This window comes from Littorina saxatilis, linkage group LG2 (assembly GCF_037325665.1).
Source record: "Littorina saxatilis isolate snail1 linkage group LG2, US_GU_Lsax_2.0, whole genome shotgun sequence".
Classification (NCBI taxonomy): Eukaryota; Metazoa; Mollusca; class Gastropoda; order Littorinimorpha; family Littorinidae; genus Littorina; species Littorina saxatilis.
Window position 1 is genome coordinate 57,540,493 of NC_090246.1, and position 20,540 is coordinate 57,561,032.

At 41.5% G+C, this 20,540-nt stretch overlaps 1 protein-coding gene across 2 annotated transcripts in view; it reads left to right on the plus strand.

Annotated features, from left to right (window-relative positions):
- LOC138959354 (ankyrin-1-like) overlaps positions 1-20,540 on the plus strand; it is a 90,895-nt gene that overhangs the window by 16,125 nt on the left and 54,230 nt on the right. Inside the window, exon 3 of one of the 2 annotated variants that reach the window (XM_070330782.1) lies at positions 14,431-14,553. In XM_070330782.1, the coding sequence (XP_070186883.1) occupies positions 14,431-14,553 (123 nt within the window). Of the gene's footprint in view, positions 1-14,430; positions 14,554-16,782; positions 16,985-20,540 lie in introns of those variants that run through there. The other variant, XM_070330783.1, reaches the window with a different exon arrangement.

Genomic DNA, 20,540 nt, shown 5'->3' on the forward strand with positions numbered 1-20,540 from the left:
GCATTCCGAATAAAGCCAGAAAAAAAGAAAGTACGACATGTAGGTTTTCAATTTATATTTTTGCAAAGTGTGTGTTCGTGGCTGTTTTCGTGGGGTGCCTGTATCCTCAGGAATTTCAGGATTTCTTTTATCTCTCTTTTTCTGACACCGTTCATTTAACGTCATTTTTACAGGACAGTTTTTTTTCCTTTCAGTTATACGTTGTAGTAGTTTGACCTTATTGTTTTAGTACAAGAAGAGCTCGTTCACCAGTAGCAAAGACTCACTCAGTCCGTCAGTGTGTCTGAGTGTGTGTGATGGGGGAGGGCCTCTCCCGTGACCGGCCACCTGCAATGTATGGACAGGTTTGCACTGTCCGTTCATGAGAGGGACTGCTGTAGCAGTAAAACTAGTGTGATACATAAGTAATCAATTTATCCACTTGACTATATTCACAACAGGGACTTATCACTCTTCTTTGCATGTTTTTATGCCTACGTATTTTCAAACTAGATGAATACCCGCTTCGCCGGGTACGGCTGCGCCGGGAAGAAGTCAAGCTGAATACCCGGCTGTGCCGGGGACCCGGCTATGCCGGGTGTACGCCGGCTTTGCCGGCGCACCCACGGAGGAAGGGAGCCGCACGGAGGAAGGGAGATAACCGCGGCTGAAAACACTGGAGAAGATAAGGAAGAGTTACTGGGAATGGATCCAGAGAAAAACCAAAATCGGTTCAGCGCTGCGCGCTGAGAGCACGTGTTGAAATATCTCATCGATGAGGTTGTGTCCGGGGTGTAGCTGAATACGGTCTCCAAATTTGAAAAAGATCGACCGAGAACTTTGGCCGTGCATCGCGAACAGACACACAGACACAAGTCGTATATATATATAGACTAGAGGAATACCCGGCTTCGCCGGGGTGAATCGCGAGACAGAGACAGACAGCGTGGCGGTTCACCACAATCACCTTTGAAGGCGAAGTCCTGTCAAACGGGATTGAGAATTTTAGAGCTTATTTCTTAGCCCTATATTATCTGTTATGGCTTCTCAAATGCCAGAACATACAGACAGACAAAAGCCGCTAGACCCCATCACAAACAGAACTCTACAATCCACAGGTGTGCCCACACACACACACAAACACACACACACACACACACACACACACAGAGAAGCAGTATATATATATGTATATCTATATCTATAAATATATAGAGATAGATGACAGTGTATGTTTCGCGTGGCTATAAATTGATTCGACCTTTTCACTTTTACAGTAAGGACAACTTACGGGTACATGCAAGGAAAGCCCACAACTTCTAAGGCGAACAACTCTGCAGAGTCTGCTGTGAAGGGCGACGGTAGTCTCCCTGTCACACTCGACCCCCTTTGAATGAACTTAAATCCCTCCCAGGTGGAATGGGAACAGCACGAAAATGATTCAGTGACCAAAACACCACAATCACCTTTGAAGGCGAAGTCCACTCAAACGGGATTGAGAATAACTGTTATGGCTTCTCGAAGGAAGGCCTGAACATACTGACACACCAATGCCGCTAGACCACATCACAAACAGAACTCTACAATCCACAGGTGTTGCCCACACACACACACAAACACACACACACACACACACAAACACACACTCAGAGAAGCCGTATATATATATATGTATATGTATATCTATAAATATATAGAGATAGATGACAGTGTATTTTTCGAGTGGCTATAAATTGATTCGACCTTTTCACTTTAACAGTAAGGACAACTTACGGGTACATGCAAGGAAAGCCCACAACTTCTAAGGCGAACAACTCTGCAGAGTCTGCTGTGAAGGGCGACAGTAGTCTCCCTGTCACACTCAACCCCCTTTGAATGAACTTAAAGGAAGGGAGATAAACGCTGAAAACACTGGAGAAGATAAGGAAGAGTTACTGGGAAAAACCAAAATCGGTTCAGCGCTGCGCGCTGAGAGCACGTGTTGAAATATTTCATCGATGAGGTTATGTCCGGGGTCTCTCTGAATAAGCCCACCAAATTTGAAGCAGATCCATCGAGAACTTTGGCCGTGCATCGCGCACAGACACACAGACAGACAGACACACAGACACACAGACACTAGTCGTATATAGATACTCTGACACTAGCTAGAAAATTGATTTAAAAAATTCTAAGACATGATTTTTATTTTTGTTATACGTTTAAATGGAAGGATGGTACTATTCCACGTAATTTCTGAGATACTGAGCAGAACTGTTTTCATGGGAAGGACTGTTGTTAACCCGTGATTTGAAAAAATGTCAAACATTTTACAAGTCACGCGATTTGTAATGCGCCCGATATTTTCTTGTCATCTCCAAAGTCAAATAATCTATTAGATTTTTTTGTGGTCATTACTTTATTGTTCCATCGCTGGGAAAATCGGGTTGCTTCCTCCCAGTGGAAAGTTAGCAGCAACAGTGTCGCGCTACTCCTAAGTCAAGGGATCTATTAGATTAAAACAAAAATAAAAAACCCATTACTTTATTGTGTTATCGCTGGAAAATTCGGGTCCCTTCCTCCCAGTGGAAAGCTAGCATCAACAGAGTCGCGCTACCCCAAAGTCAAGGGATATATTAGATTTTTTTCATTTTTCCCCCATTACTTTATTGTTCCATCGCTGGGAAATTCGGGTTTGTTTTCTTTGTTATGCTAAAAATCGTAATATTTTATCTATCGGGCCCAAACCACCCCCCACCACCCAGCATAGAGGCTCTAAACAACACATATTAATAATAATAAAAGGCATGTATTACTTTGTGGAATGCGATATTTTTACATTTTTACAAATCGCGGTTTTAGGTTCGACGTAATTTGTAAAATGTTTTTTACAAATCATGGGTTAACAACTGTGCCTTTCAGTACTACAGGTGTCGTTACAAACGGGAACACGGCCTTCATTGGCCTTGTGTAACACTACTCAGAAGTCTATTATCAAGAAGTATTTATCTACTATTACCAGCAGTCGACACGCGGTGATACATATGCCCTTTGACTTTTCCTTGGGGATATCCCGTACTAAAAATAGAATACGGGATTATGGGAAAGCTGTTCAAGGGAACTCGCGCACTATATACGATTTTCAATACACGACTCAAAACCTTTGGGATAAATCAAAAAGAATAAAATACAAGAATATACATTTCAGAAAAGAAGAAGAAAAAAAATCATGTTTTACAAAAGTCTATGGGGACTCGAACCCGAGATCACCCCGCCACAACGCCGCTTACCCTACAGGCTTGAAAACTAAGACTTGAACTGCCAACATCACTACCACGTGCCCGGGTCACTTTTCGAATCGAGCATTTGTTGAATCGTAGTTTTCCCCGTTCGTATTTGTGTTTTGTACGTTTTCTTGATATCATCATTACATGTGGTCGCGATGTTGCCTATCAATCAATTTTTACCAAAGCCGATGTTACTAAAAAATAAAAAAATAATGGGTAATTCCGCGGCTGGGGATATTGTCCTGCTGGAAGTACTCAATACAAATGCAACTTTTTTTAAATTATTATTTCGATTCATTTCATAATCCAAAACGTTTGGAATGAAGCAAATGAATAAAATACAAGAATTACGAGTTCAGAAAAAAAAATGCCGTCGAAGCGAATCGAGCCCGGGACCACCAAAGTAAGGACTAGCGCATGATCGAGCGCGTTACCAACTGAGCTATTCTGTCGCACTGGAGGAGAGGGAGATTTTAACTTCAAATATTACACTTGAGTTCTCGAGCGTGGCGACGACTGACTCGAGTTTCCGAGTCTCTCCGTTTGTATTTGTGTACTGTTCTCTATATCTCACTGTTCGGGGCTTCACCAATTCAGTTCATAACTGACCCTACGCTCCCGGTCACTTCGTACAAGTTTGGAAAGCAATATCAAGTAGCGATAATTTCAAGCGTGACCGACATTATTGATACGAAATGCATTGACCAATCGCAGAAAAGCGCTGACGTTATTGCATGAAAAATACCCAAAATCCTCTATTCTCGATGACATAGAACGACGATCTATTGACGGTTGATTAGGCCTAAACAAAAATTGGTGTGGTTACGGTAACCCGACCTACCCTATTTTTAGGGGCCGACCCTATAACTTTTTATTACATTTGTCAAAAAAAACAAAAACAAAAAAACCCTAGTGCAGAAAACGCAATGAAAACGAAAGCGCTCGAGTCGCACACTTATTTCCCTGTCAAGTAGGTTTCATTTGTACACATCAGAAAAAAAAAGTAAAAAACAAAAAAAGTGATTGCCTACCTTCCTACCCTATTTGTTTTGGCTATGTTACCTTTACCACACCTATTTTTTGTGTGTGCCTTATATAAAGGGAAGCAAGCAGTTAAAAACGGGCGTCTATAGAGCCAATGAACAGGGATGGGAACTTGTAGTATTTCATCCACTTGTGCACTAAAAAAATAGCAGCAATATCTTCAAAATAACATGATACAACTTAGTGTGCAGGTCAGAAAAATTAAAATATGCTTTAGATTTATCTGTTTCGGGTTGATGAGAGCATTATTTGAAGCACACAAGGAAACTAAAAAAGCTTATCAAAAACATAGTGAAAATAAGTGAAATTATCAACTTCCACGAAAAGAAGACTATTTGTTATATTTTTTTGAAATCTCGAGGGCTAGTTATAGGTTATTTTCAGCAAGCTTCTTAATGAATTAATGAAAATAGCCTTTAGCTTTTATTTTCTTCGATTTGTTGAAGGTGGTCCAAATAAGGGGACTCACACATACTTTGATATTTTGCTATTATTTTTGGTTTGCAGTAGAAACTCAGGGTCAACACTGCTCAAATGTAACAAATACGGTCTTAGCTGTCATATACATGTATAGCCAGTTTTGTGTGACAAAAGCTTTGGCTGTGGACAGAAACGAGTCCGTTTTAGGCGGCAAATAGTCTAATAGAGTGAACGCTGCCAAAAGTGAAAAAAAGAGAAAAAGCCTAACGGTTTTGAGGTTTGTGTTTCTGCAACTGTTTTGACATGTGCAAGTTATTCAGAGAGGATAAATACAGCGAATGAAATTGTTTTGAGCGCTCTAGCGCCGTTAGTTTGTCAGAACTGGAGGTGGTCCATATTAGGAGCCTGTCCATATTAGGAGCCCTTCCCCTACTGGAAAGAACAACTGTGTTATAAACTTAGCAAAAACATTATGGCGATAAATTTGGATCCCCCAAAAAGCATTAATTCCAGTGTCATTAAATTCAAACGTTCTATGCCATTGAAGGCCGTCCGCTTGACTATCTGGCACACCTTTCGGATTAAAGAGTTCTGTTTCATGGATCACGTGACCGCAGCCCAAGTAAGGGTACCACCAAAATTGACGTGACCAATTAAAAATCGAGGAAAATCATGATTGGCAAAACTTGGCAACTTTATATACAAGGAAAAAGTCGAATCAATGATCTACCTTGAACCTGTCGTTTGGTTTAGCTAGCTTGCGTAGTTCGTGTGCTATGCTATTCTGACTGATGCAGGTGTCGATCGTATGAGCGGTCAAAAACGGGAGGTTTTGCCTCAACTTTCAGACGAAAAGCGGCGGTAATAGGGGTAATGATTAAAATAAAATAAAATAAAAAGCCCACTTCTCACAGAGAGTAGCCAGGCTGTTTAATTTGTGGATGTCTGCAAGTGGAAGTAAACCCATATAAATGACCCTATTTTCTTGTGTGAAAGTTTAGACAGATCAGTGTTGATACACATGACCGCTTCAACGAGGAGTGTACCTTTAAACGACTGAAACGGTCTGGATTAGGAATCAAGGTCTCGGGTTGACACAAATAAACATCAAAGCTTGCGTTCACGCGTGGATACACGTGTCCCATGTGAGGCAGGATGGGGGGGTCACATTAACGGTGGTAGTGTAGGAAATATTGAATGCTTCTCTTGTTTGCTCCTGGTTGGGGGGGGGGGGGGTAGCAGTTCTTCCCCCCCCCCCCCCCAACCCCGTGAACATTCTTTATTCTTCCCGGTTTGACTTAAAGTTACTGGTCATCCTTTTCGTGTGAGCGATCATTTGCACCACCACAGTCTGCCGAGGCTGCCACGTGTGATAAGAACTATTCTTCATTTTACTGCAGGCTAAAAGTATACACCCGGGTCGGTTTCTGTGTAGAGTGGGAATATTTTTTATGAATTAATTTAAAAGATCGACACTAGTGTCAGTTAAATAATTTAATTGATAAAAACAAAATCCTGCTATGCACAGGAAACAGCCAGTCTGTCGATTGTTGGTATGTATCCACATGGAGGGACGGTCTTATCCCGTGTAAGAGTCTGGTCAGATTTGAGACGGTGAACCGAGTCGACTATGATTGTCTTTAAAGGTGCCATCCTTTCCGTGCAAGCGATTATGCTCACCGCCACAGATCCGCTCAAAGCTGTCGCGGTGATGAAGAGCATTCTTTCATTTGGACACATATCAAAAATCAATGGAGTGGCTGTATTCTGTATAGATTCGGAATTTTTGGATGAAATAATTTTGCAGATTGGCATGTTTATCAGCTGAATTAATGTTCCCGGCACAGGAAGCAGGCTGTAGATTGTGGAATGTGATCAACTGGAAGGATGCTCATATGGCAGAAAAAGCCTTGACAGATCTGTCGTGATGTACTCGACCGTTAACGCGTGAAGGACGGTAGACCTTTAAACAATATTTGCATTTTGGAAATTGGCTCAGTATCAGATTTCTTGGTGTAGGTATTCCATAGAGATTGATGTCTTTGGGATTGGTTTGTTTAGCTACAGTGTCATCTTAGTAGAAGCCTACAGTGTGACCTGACCTCAGATGGTTTGGTCTGAAGAAGAGGTCCTGGCTGAACTTGTTTAGAGGGGATAGACCCTAGTGTTAGGTGAACCAAAAATTGTCTTTTGGTCCGAGGAACGAGTGGGTGGGATCTGTTTTGAGAACACCAGAAAAGGGACCGACGATTGAGTTGCTTCACTGGGGAACATGTCTTTTGACTGGAGTATCGTTATAAGTATCGTTTGCAGGGGAGGTGCGATGACTTTGTTACCGTGATTCCATTAATCTCGGGTCTTATCGTCTACGACAACATCGTTTCCGCCTGCTGATCGTTAAACACTGCGCGGGCAAAACACCTTTAATGTGACTGCAAAATTTGACCGGCATGCCGTCTTCCACGCTCTAGTAAACATAACAGCTGACCTTAGCCAGGAATTCAAATCAGTCAATGCGACAGGGTTTTGGCAGGGTCATGTCATTGTAGTGTGGCGAGGTGGGTAGGGTGGTGGTGTGTATGGACACCAGGAAAACTAAAGGGGGGAGTTAACGTCCTCACAGAAACTATTTCTATTTGGGACAAGAGTTGGTGATACGCTAAAAAGTATGGACACCCGAGCAGCGAGCCTATTTTATAAGGCTTCAGTCGGAGTGTGTGTGTGTATGGATACTCGAGCAGGGAGCCTATTTTATAAGGCTTCAGTCGGAGTGTGTGTGTATGGATACTCGAGCAGCGAGCCTATTTTATAAGGCTTCAGTCGGAGTGTGTGTGTATGGATACTCGAGCAGCGAGCCTATTTTATAAGGCTTCAGTCGGAGTCTGTGTGTATAGATACTCGAGCAGCGAGCCTATTTTATAAGGCTTCAGTCGGTGTGTGTGTGTATGGATACTCGAGTAGCGAGCCTATTTTATAAGACTTCAGTCGGAGTGTGTGTGAATGGACACCCGAGCAGCGAGCCTATTTTATAAGGCTTCAGTCGGAGTGGACTGCATACTGCTGCAGGTTCTTGCAACAATCCGAAAGCTAAACTCAGCAGAATTTGCAACTCTTTAAGGAAGCAGTTGTGGTTTTGAATGGGAATTAACAACTTTTTATGCGATTGAAGGAGCGATTGAGGTAAATACTTTGTTATGACGATCTGTCGTTTTAAATGTACATAAATGTTTTTTGTTTGTTTGTGTTTTTGTGGTTTTTGTTGTCTGTTGAACATTTCTGGGCATAGCATTTTTCATGCGGAAGTACATTAGCATGCATTTTATTTTGTCGACATGTTTGCATTTCTTTCGTTATGAATGTAACATGAATGATGTATTTATATCAGGAACATTTTATGGCATGCCTTTTTTGGCAGACACCTCATTAACACCTATTGTACTTGTGTGGGCGTGTCTGCACGCCTTCTGGGCGTGTCAGCACGCACTGTTCTGCGTGTCACTGCAGGAGAGAAGCCAAGCTGTTGACAAATTTCAATAAGTTGTGTTTCCTTGCGGATGACAGTGATGGTGCTTGTGATGAGAAGACAACATTTGGACTTGTCAGAAATATCCCTATACTGAGGTGTCCGTTCTTGACAGGATTTTTTTGGCTGAAGCTCATCGACCAAAGAAGGAGAGAGAGTGATGAGAAGACAACATTTGGACTTGTCAGAAATATCCCTATACCTAGGTGAACGTTCTTGACAGGTATTTTTTGGTGAAGGTCATCGACCAAGGTTAAGGAACAAGAGAAGGTGTGTATACTCTCACCAAGGAGGCCTCGCGGTAGAGGGACCACAGTACATATTAACAGCTATTGTGTTTTCAGCGTAGCAATAGGGTCCGATATTTAGACGAGACAAGTATAATGCCGACGAGTCGTCGAAGACGAGTCGCATTATACTTGTTCGAGTCTAAATATCGGACCCTATTGCTACGCTGAAAATACAATAGCGATTATATAGCTGTTCTGACCTTTATTTGTTGTTCCAAACTTACAAAATGACAGTTTTTGCGTCGATGCGTTGATCTCAGGTTTTGATAGCAAACGCCGTTTCTTATGCGCATTAGTTTTGCGCAGGCCCCACACTGACTTTGGAAAAAAACTCGATTTGACAGCACAGCTGTTAAACAACTTTTTATTAGTTTATTCGAACCGTCGCGATATAACCTTGAATGGTTGAAAACGACGTTAAACACCAAATAAATAAAGAAAGAAAGTTCATTCGAATACAACAAAAAGAAGTTTGAGTTTTTTAAATTTTGAACAAGACTACTTATGAAGAAGACCAAAACACAACATCAACGGAAAACTAGAAACAACTGAAGAACTAGGATGCAACAAGGGGAGGAAAAGAGAACAGCTAATCCGTACAAAGCGAGCAGACGGCAGCGACGTTTTCAGTTTGGGTGAATGGCATTTATACTTGTCTCGTCATGAAGCGAATTGTTCAACCTCAGTTATAAACGACTACATGAATGTTAGTGCCATGGGTTGTACATCAATACTTCAGAGGGGAAGTGGGGTATTTAGTGTGGAGTTACGAGATAAGAAAAGCCGAATGCGAAAATTTGTGTCAGTCGGCAACTGTGAACTAAGCTCACAGGCACACAAAAACGGCTGTTCCGTTTTACTCCCCTGTTTGTACTACATCTTTCGACTTTGGGCATTGTGTGGTGTTTAGGGACAGAAAATAATAGGTTTAGTCCTGTTTCATCGGGAAGTTAGCAGAAAAGGGTATGCTATCGACATTTGTAAAGCTGAAAAACATTCCCGAGAAGAATTTCAAGTTGTCAGTGACAGTGTATGCTGTTGTCGATCAGTGAAACATCGTGTGGTACAGATGGGTAAACCGGAACCATGCGTCTTTGTTATTGACAATATGCTTTTGGATATTGAGAAAAATGGCCGACTTCCGTAGCATTATGCTTTGATGATCGGAAGAGACCGGCATCCAATCACAGCCCCCGAATTCCCCCACGTGTTCATCAGAATAGCCATATAGTCTAATAAGTAGATTTGGGTAGGACGGACAAAGGTCAGTCTGATCATTGACCCGGCTGCCCTCCTGAAGGGAGAGTGTGAGATGGTGTGGACATGAGGAAATAATGATATTTTTCGTTTCCCAAATAATGGCGAGGGTAAGGGCGTGAACAGATGTCAAGGTGTCATCCACCAAAGTGACATGTTTTGCTAATTTCAGTAAGGAACATACATATTTCATTCTGAATCTGAATCTGGCTAGGTTCCATTAGCCGTTGTCATCATCTAGTGGAAGGGGGGGGAGGGGGGGGGGGGTCGGCGTTTCGGGGAGGGGGTGGAAGTTACTGCCCAGCATTTGGAAGCTATGGCCCAGAACCAGTGCCTCTAAGGGCAAAGTCTTCTGTAGCCATGCACGTCTGCAGAAGACTGCGTCATACGTGTGGGCGACATCTGTCCCTGTATAGGCCCATTGCAGAAACTCAAGTTAACAACAGCATTTCTACTCGGCGCGCGCGGTATGAGAATCACGGGTCGTAACTCTCTGGAATTGGTCATCCGCCGCCATGTTGGATGCCTTGCACGATCTCTGACAGTGCTTGAGCGTTGGGAGGCGACTCGACAAAAGTGAAAATGACACGTTGTGTGGCCAAAAACTGCAGTCAGTAGGCACACTTTAGGATCCCTAAAGTTGTTTACCATCAGGGTGACAACTGGAAGGAAGTTACTGAGCGGAGAAGACGATTATACTGACTGGTTATTTTTTGCTGTGTGCAGTGCGCTAATCAACAATTGTCCATCGGTTGTGCCTTTAGAGTGAACACTGTGATAGGATGCTTTGAAAATTATACTTTGCAGTAGTTACCTGAGCTGCATTGTACCTCATTTGCCTGTCTTTAGAGCTTTATCTTGTGAATTTTGGTGCACTGTCTGCATGGTAATTTGAGATAAAGAATAAATAAATGAATATAATAATGTATTCTTGCTTTACTTTTTACATTTAGTCAAGTTTTGACTAAATGTTTTAACGTAGAGGGGGGAATCGAGACGAGGGTCGTGGTGTATGTGCGTGCGTGCGTGTGTGTGTGTGTGTGTGTGTGTGTGTGTGTGTGTGTGTGTGTGTGTGTGTCTGTGTGTGTGTGTGTGTGTGTGTGTGTGTAGAGCGATTCAGACTAAACTACTGGACCGATCTTTATGAAATTTGACATGAGAGTTCCTGGGTATAAAATCCCAAGACGTTTTTTTCATTTTTTTGATAAATGTCTTTGATGACGTCATATCCGGCTTTTCGTGAAAGTTGAGGCGGCACTGTCACGCCCTCATTTTTCAACCAAATTGGTTGAAATTTTGGTCAGGTAATGTTCGACAAAGCCCGGACTTCGGTATTGCATTTCAGCGTGGTGGCTTAAAAATTAATTAATGACTTTGGTCATTAAAAATCTGAAAATTGTAAAAAAAATTAAAAATTTATAAAACGATCCAAATTTACGTTCATCTTATTCTCCATCCTTTTCTCATTCCAAAAACATATAAATATGTTATATTTGGATTAAAAACAAGCTCTGAAAATTAAATATATAAAAATTATTATCAAAATTAAATTGTCGAAATCAATTTAAAAACACTTTCATCTTATTCCTTGTCAGTTTCTCATTCCAAAAACATATAGATATGATATGTTTGGATTAAAAACACGCTCAGAAAGTTAAAACAAAGAGAGGTACAGAAAAGCGTGCTATCCTTCTTAGCGCAACTACTACCCCGCTCTTCTTGTCAATTTCACTGCCTTTGCCATGAGCGGTGGACTGACGATGCTACGAGTATACGGTCTTGCTGCGTTGCATTGCGTTCAGTTTCATTCTGTGAGTTCGACAGCTACTTGACTAAACTGTTGTATTTTCGCCTTACGCGACTTGTTATGTTGTGCTGTTGTGTTAAAAAGGCAGATCCCCTTTGGACTCATGCATGCACAGTTTTCTTCATTTTGTCTGCATACACAGTGAAATACGCAAAAAGAACAAGAGTGCAATGAAGAAAACTAACAAAGACGGCATCCAATATGGCGGCGCGAAGAGAGTATGAGCGGAGTTGTGTCCCTTTGGGCTAAAGCTAGCCGATCCATTTGATATAACGTCACGCCGAGTAAGAAGAATGAATTGGACCTATAGTGAACGAAGATGAAGATTTTTCGTGACCTTTAGAACTCATTACTGATGACTTGAAATTCGTCCGACTTTATTGTGATTATTTGGTTGGCTCTTGCTGACAGAATCGGAGAGAATCGTGAAAACAGCAGATAACAGCAACAACAAAAACAACAACAAACTTCCCACGTTTAATAGTTATAGTGCTGACCTCGTCTTCGAAAGTTAGGTACAAAGCGTGCTATCTCTCCCGTGTACGTGTTGTATACTATAATCCCCACTTACCTGGGTCAAAGGTGGGTCAGACATCAGAGTGTTTCGCAAAATCATGTAATGTTGTACACCTGTATACTATTCCTTCTTACCTGTGTACGTGCTGTATACTCATATCGCTTACCTGCGTGTACAGAAAAGTGGGTCTGAAATCAGTGTGTTTTGGGGTGTTTTGTTATGTTGTATATAATTATTTACGTAATGGTGTACACCGCTATGCTACGCCCACGTACCGTGATGTCGCTTATATGCATGTGCAATGATGTACATGTACACTTGTGCGTGTGCTATTATTTACCCGTAAATGTTGGCCAAAAATCAGATGACGGCTCCATTCAGGGACTTTCGCGACTAACAAAATGTTTTTGTAAATTTGACACGACAAGACAATAGAGATTGTGTACGAATGTGTGAACTGAGAAATTAAGTCAGCAATCGCATGGCATGTGAACATTAGAAAAAGGCAGGTATATGTCCTTAATTTTCATTTCTCGTGATTTCTTTTTTATATTTAGTCAAGTTTTGACTAAATATTTTAACATCGAGGGGGGAATCGAGACGAGGGTCGTGGTGTATGTGTGTCTGTCTGTCTGTGCGTGTGTGTGTGTGTGTGTGTGTGTGTGTGTGTGTGTGTAGAGCGATTCAGACTAAACTACTGGACCGATCTTTATGAAATTTGACATGAGAGTTCCTGGGTATGAAATCCCCGAACGTTTTTTTCATTTTTTTGATAAATGTCTTTGATGACGTCATATCCGGCTTTTCGTAAAAGTTGAGGCGGCACTGTCACGCCCTCATTTTTTAACCAAATTGGTTGAAATTTTGGTCAAGTAATCTTCGACGAAGCGCGGACTTCGGTATTGCATTTCAGCTTGGTGGCTTAAAAATTAATTAATGACTCTGGTCATTAAAAATCTGAAAATTGTAAAAAAAAATAAAAATTTATAAAACGATCCAAATTTACGTTTATCTTATTCTCCATCATTTGCTGATTCCAAAAACATATAAATATGTTATATTTGGATTAAAAACAAGCTCTGAAAATTAAATATATAAAAATTATTATCAAAATTAAATTGTCGAAATCAATTTAAAAATACTTTCATCTTATTTCTTGTCGGTTCCTGATTCCAAAAACATATAGATATGATATGTTTGGATTAAAAACACGCTCAGAAAGTTAAAACAAAGAGAGGTACAGAAAAGCGTGCTATCCTTCTTAGCGCAACTACTAACCCGCTCTTCTTGTCAATTTCACTGCCTTTGCCGTGAGCGGTGGACTGACGATGCTACGAGCATACGGTCTTGCTGAAAAATGGCAGCTACTTGACTAAATATTGTATTTTCGCCTTACGCGACTTGTTTTAAATTGTTTCAAACCCCCCGCGGGTTAGGGGGAAGAATTTACCCGATGCTCTCCAGCATGTCGTAAGAGGCGACTAACGGATTCTGTTTCTCCTTTTACCCTTGTTAAGTGTTTCTTGTATAGAATATAGTCAATTTTTGTAAAGATTTTAGTCAAGCAGTATGTAAGAAATGTTAAGTCCTTTGTACTGGAAACTTGCACTCTCCCAGTAAGGTAATATATTGTACTACGTTGCAAGCCCCTGGAGCAATTTTTTGATTAGTGCTTTTGTGAACAAGAAACAATTAACAAGTGGCTCTATCCCATCTCCTTCCTTTCCCCGTCGCGATATAACCTTGAACGGTTGAAAACGACGTTAAACACCAAATAAAGAAAGAAAGAAAGAAAATTGTTTGAAATCCCCTGAAGCTAGACAGCATCTCATTCCAATGCCTCGCTTCACTTTTTCACCTGGTCTCATCTCATTTGTTCTGCAACTCTGTTTGTATGTGATGACAGTCTCAGTCAAGTATCTCATGTACAGCAAGATGAGCACACCATCTTAGATATCTTAGTACATTGGACCCCGCCCTCCCCCGCCCTTTACATCCTTCAAAAATCGAAGAAAATCAGGTCTTAAAAAAAGACGGAGTCTTCAAATGGGGGTACATTTTGTCGCACAACTTTTACAGAAACAGAAACTCGCTGAAAACAGGGTCTTAAAAAGAAGGGACTAGTCTTACACGGGGGGGGGGGGGGGGGGGTTCCACTATATCTCGCTTGGGCTTCGGTTTGTCAACTCTAACCTGTTCTGTGTTTTATTTCTGAGATGATGACCGTCTCATTTAAGAATTGCATGTCGCATTGAATTATCTATCTCTAGAGTCTAACGGCAGCATTTTACTTTTATCTGAGGGTTGTTGTGTTTGTCTGTTTGCAGGTGTGGACCAGCTAGTGGAGAATGGAACTGGCATGTTACATGTAGCGGTTCTGTCCCAAAACATCGAAGCCATACAGTATCTAACTTCAGCCAAAATCTCACCCAAACTCCGCGATAAAACCGGTGAGTATTTTTGTCTTGCTGTCTTCCGTCCTTTGTCTGGTTCTTTATGTCGTGGTGAGGTTTGTTGTTGTTGTTGCTATGTGTAAAAAATTGTTTTTTTTAAGAACCTACCTGCTGCTTGCCTGTTTTCAAGACGTTCCCGCGTGTGATCTTTTGATAAACGCCATTAAAAGGTATGGGACCGGCTCATTATGTGGACCACCTCCTGTTGCATGTACCCTATTTGAATAACTTGCACATGTCAATACAGTTGTAGACGCACAAACCACAGAACCGTTAGGCTTGTTCTCACACACACACACACAATCACAATCACACACACACACACACACACACACACACACACACACACACACACACACTCTCTCTCTCTTTCTCTCTCTCTCTTTCGCTTTCTCTCGCCCGCCTGCTCGCTCGCTCGCTCTTTCTCTCCCCCCCCCCCCTACCCCAGTCAGTATCTCTGTCTCTGTCTCTCTTTCTCTCTCTCTCTCTCTCTCTGTCTCTGTCTGTCTGTCTGTCTGTCTGTCTGTCTGTCTCTCTGTCTCTCTGTCTCTCTGCATCACTCCCCAAAAAACGTGCACAGTGCACATTCCCCTGAACATATCTTACAAAATCCCTTATTCAAAATCGTAAATGTTATTCAAAATCGTAAATGTTTGTGTAACTCCCCTTAACGTGTGTTCCTAACCTCAAGCTGAGTTAAGCGTGTCGAGAATGTAGTCACTCTGTATCTGATGTGACAAGCAGCATTCAGACTGTGGTCGCGGTTGTGACAACCCGTGAATATGACGCTGACACACACTGGCGGCCTTCTCAGGTTCGCAGTGGGAGAGTTTTTGAAACCTTCAACTCTGTCCCCCTCCACGCCCCTCCCACAGTCACTCGTTGTCACGGTGACAGCTCTTTAAAGTAGCTCAGATCAACTAAGGACACAACCAAAATGAAAGTTCTGTATATATATTAAAAGTACGCACACATCTTTTTGAATACATCACAGAGCGAGGACGAAGATGCGTTCGTTAAATTAGCGTTTGTGACGACGAACTTTTCATTGTGCGGCCGAGTTTTGCCTGTATGACGAAAACTCTGCTATGTTGGCTTTTGGTTCAATCAGCATCCGAGAATCGCAAGTGTCAAAAGGGCGTACGCATGCAAAATCGGCGGAAGTGCTAAAACTAACAATTTAACCTGACGACAAAGACGCTGTGCTAAAATCGTTTAGTAGCCCTGTGCAGCGCTTGATTCTTTTAGTGTGACCCGATTCTGTCGTGACGGACTCACCACCACCGACCGACCAAGCGGTCTCCTTCGCCGAGTCAGCGAGTGTCTTTGGGCAAAACTGCGATGGTTGAGTGAGCTAACAGACTAGTACGATATCTGTCTAAAACACGACATGACTCCAATCATTCTCGAACGATGTATGAATATTGCTGGGGGATTGTTTGTCCGGTGCTTCAACACACAAATAAATCAGTTAGATAATGTAATGCACTTAGAGCTGAGGCGTTTATAGTTCTCGGTCTCTACAATGTCAATGAACGAAGACGACGGCAAGCGTGGGGACAAGTGCTGAGGGTACTTGGGCGTCTCGATTTGATTAACATAGAATGCTAGTGTGGAGGGTAAAAAAAAGCCGTCAGGTACAGTACTATAGTGTAAAGGTACATTTCTTCTCATGTAAGCGATCTTGTTTTCCACCGCAGATCCGCTCCGACTTTAACACAGGATGAGTGACACATGTACATATATCGATCTTCTAAATTGATTCAACATAACAACAACAAAAACTAAAACAACAACAACACCTCAACCACTACCACCTCCACCACAACAACAACAACAATAACAACAACAACCCTACACATAATACAGCGACGCTACTGACTTTTGGTATTAATTTTGTCAAAGTAAAAACATTGTCTTGTTCCGTGGGAAAGTGTAGTTAGTTCTGTCGCGCCGAACATGATCGTGTACGCGGGAAGGATGGTACCTTTAAAATAAATAATAAAAAAAAATTGTTTACGCACGCACACACACACACACCACACACACACACACACACACACACACACACACACACACACACACACTTCAAAACTGGCTGTTACATATTATCTGTAAGACTGACTAAATTGTTGACATGACTCTGATATTAAACTGGTCGGGGGAGTACGTCTAGGGTCACCGTGTACTCTTGAACGTTCCGCAGTTGCTGGGAAAACGTCGCCACTTCGTCTTTTTCTTTAAATGCGCCGTACAGCTTGTGTAACTGTGCTGTTTGTACATGTATGTTGAACGGGTTACGTATCCTGGTCTGTGTGCCACCGCGTGGAGGGATTTCAGACCGTTTGGGAGATGTCGGTGAAGTGTTCTGTATTATTTGGAGAACAGTAATTGTGGACGGTGGCAGTAATGAGTGAGATTGTGACAGGTAAGATTTCGGTTTGGTTTCGGTTCACCGTATCTCGTTTCTCCATACTATGATACTATATATAATAATAATAATAATAATAATACGAGAATTTATAACGCGCACATATCTCACCACAAGGCGACTCAGTCAAGGCGCACTCATACACATTCTTTCGTATTAACAACTCAAGCACACTTATATACACTTACGCATAAGTTTTTATATGTTATACTCTTACTTTCTCCCAAGCGCAAGACAAATTCTTCTATGAAAATTGAAGCCAATAAAATTTGAGTTGAGTTGAGTTGAGTTGAGTTAAATTACATTATATAAATTGATGTAGCCGCCGTCCTGTTAACCGTGACGGTAACCGAAGCGTAGTATCGTTTCTTCGTACAGGTATTGGAAAGTGTCGTTTGACCGTATTCTTTCACCCGATCGTGCGTGGGTATATGCGCGCAGTTGACAAACACGTGTATGTGTGCAGGCCTGTACCTTGGGCGGGTTCAAATTTAGCTGAAGCACAAAGTCGACAAGAAAAATGTTCATTCAAAATGAACAGCGTCGATGCAATGTCCACCAAAGATTTATTTTGGGAAGTGTTAAAAGGTTAGGGTCAAAAGTCAATGAATTGCATGTTGTGCTGGATATATAAATTGTTTATTTCAGTCAATGCTTGCTATGAATTGATCAAACAGCCACAAGAAAAAACAAGTCGCGTAAGGCGAAATTACTACATTTAGTCAAGCTGTGGAACTCACAGAATGAAACTGAACGTAGTCCGCCGCTAGTGCAAAAGGCAGTGAAAGTGACGAGCCTGTTTGGCGCGGTAACGGTTGCGCTGTGCTTCATAGCACGCTTTACTGTACCTCTCTTCGTTTTAACTTTCTGAGCGTGTTTTTAATCCAAACATATCATATCTATATGTTTTTGGAATCAGGAACCGACAAGGAATAAGATGAAATAGTTTTTAAAACGATGTCGGAAATTTAATTTTGATCATAATTTTTATATTTTTAATTTTCAGAGCTTGTTTTTAATCCAAATATAACATATTTATATGTTTTTGGAATCAGAAAAGGATGAAGAATAAGATGAACGTAAATTTGGATCGTTTTATAATTTATTTATTTTTTTACAATTTTCAGATTTTTAATGACCAAAGTCATCAATTAATTTTTAAGCCACCAAACTGAAATGCAATACGGAAGTCCGGCCTTCGTCGAAGATTGCTTGGCCAAAATTTCAATCAATTTGATTGAAAAATGAGGGTGGGACAGCTGTGTTTAATCGTTTCGCGTAAATTGTACATTTTTTTTCAGCTTTGAAATTGTTTTGGCTTGGAGAGTCAGCGCGCTTTGGCTTGGAGACTAATTCTCCACAGGCACGTTCTTCCCAACCACAGATACCAGCGTCGTCCGCGACGCTGGAATAAGCAACGCAGCCAATCGGAACGGCCGGCGAGCCAGTATCAGTATCTCTCGCGGCGATCTCAAAATCTGTCACTTCTCTACTGCCCACTCACACCCCCCCCCCTCCCCCACTTTGAGAAGGACTCAGGACTACCACCAATCAAGCCCAGACACCCCCCTCGCCTCACTTGACCGTGTCATCACCCATCCAGTGCCACTAGCCGCTGGCGATTGCATCAGCAGTCAAAATAGCTACCCCCTCCCCCCCCTCCCCCTCCACTCCCTCCCCCTCTCTGCGCTATTCACTTCACTTCAATCCATCTCTTATCTAAGTCTTCCCTACTGGCCAGTTCTTGAGAGACTTTCACATGTTGCCAAAGAAACAGTTTCCTCTCAGGTAAAACTCGGTCATTGACCCCAGGTCAATGTCTACACTGGGACAGGCAGCTGTGTTCAGATTGCAAGTACTGGTCATTGACCCAGGTCTCAAGACCAACCAGCTATTACAATGCATCTGCCTTTGATCTGACCGCCCACCCAGAGCAAACATATTTCCCCTCTGTATTTTTCCTTTGATGTGGATCTATGTACCACTGATCCAGTTTCTGTGAAATGTATAGGTCACTGACCGCAGGGATACTCACTGAGACCGTTTTCTAAAATATGTTCACACCAGCTTTGCAGGGATGCAACTCTGCTGAATCAAAAGCATACAGATCACCTGTAAACAATTCTAGGATCAGGAAATCTGAAAATCTTTTTGTTTTCATTAGGAAATAGAAAAGAAATATAATGAATGTTTTTGATTATTTATGACTAAAGCTGTGGTAAATTTGGCTGGTATACAACATTCATACTTCTGCTGAATCTAACAGTAACATTAAGAACACTCACATAAAGAAACAAGTCGCGTAAGGCGAAAATACAATATTTAGTCAAGTAGCTGTCGAACTCACAGAATGAAACTGAACGCAATGCCATTTTACTCGTAGCATCGTCAGGCCACCGCTCATGGCAAAGGCAGTGAAATTGACAAGAAGAGCGGGGTAGTAGTTGCGCTAAGAAGGATAGCACGCTTTTCTGTACCTCTCTTTGTTTTAACTTTCTGAGCGTGTTTTTAATCCAAACATATCATATGTATATGTTTTTGGAATCAGGAACCGACAAGGAATAAGATGAAAGTGTTTTTAAATTGATTTGGACAATTTAATTTTGATAATAATTTTTATATATTTAATTTTCAGAGCTTGTTTTTAATCCAAATATAACATATTTATATGTTTTTGGAATCAGCAAATGATGGAGAATAAGATAAACGTAAATTGGGATCGTTTTATAAATTTTTATTTTTTTTTACAATTTTCCGATTTTTAATGACCAAAGTCATTAATTAATTTTTAAGCCACCAAGCTGAAATGCAATACCGAACCCCGGGCTTCGTCGAAGATTACTTGACCAAAATTTGAACCAATTTGGTTGAAAAATGAGGGCGTGACAGTGCCGCCTCAACTTTCACGAAAAGCCGGATATGACGTCATCAAAGACATTTATCAAAAAAATGAAAAAAACGTTCGGGGATTTCATACCCAGGAACTCTCATGTCAAATTTCATAAAGATCGGTCCAGTAGTTTAGTCTGAATCGCTCTACACACACACACACACACACACGCACGCACGCACACACGCACGCACATACACCACGACCCTCGTTTCGATTCCCCCTCGATGTTAAAATATTTAGTCAAAACTTGACTAAATATAAAAACAACAACCAAGAAAGCAACCTAGAACAACTTTCGTAGTCAGCTTTTTATACTTTTTTTCACAACAAAAAAACATAATTTAAAAAAAAACCATTTTGCTGATTTACTTTTTTTGACTCACATGCGAAGCAAAAGTGAGTCTATGTACTCACCCGAGTCGTCCGTCCGTCCGTCCGGACGTCCGTCCGGACGTCCGTCCGTCCGTCCGGAAAACTTTAACGTTGGATATTTCTTGGACACTATTCAGTCTATCAGTACCAAATTTGGCAAGATGGTGTATGATGACAAGGCCCCAAAAAACATACATGTATAGCATCTTGACCTTGCTTCAAGGTCAAGGTCGCAGGGGCCATAAATGTTGCCTAAAAAACAGCTATTTTTCACATTTTTCCCATTTT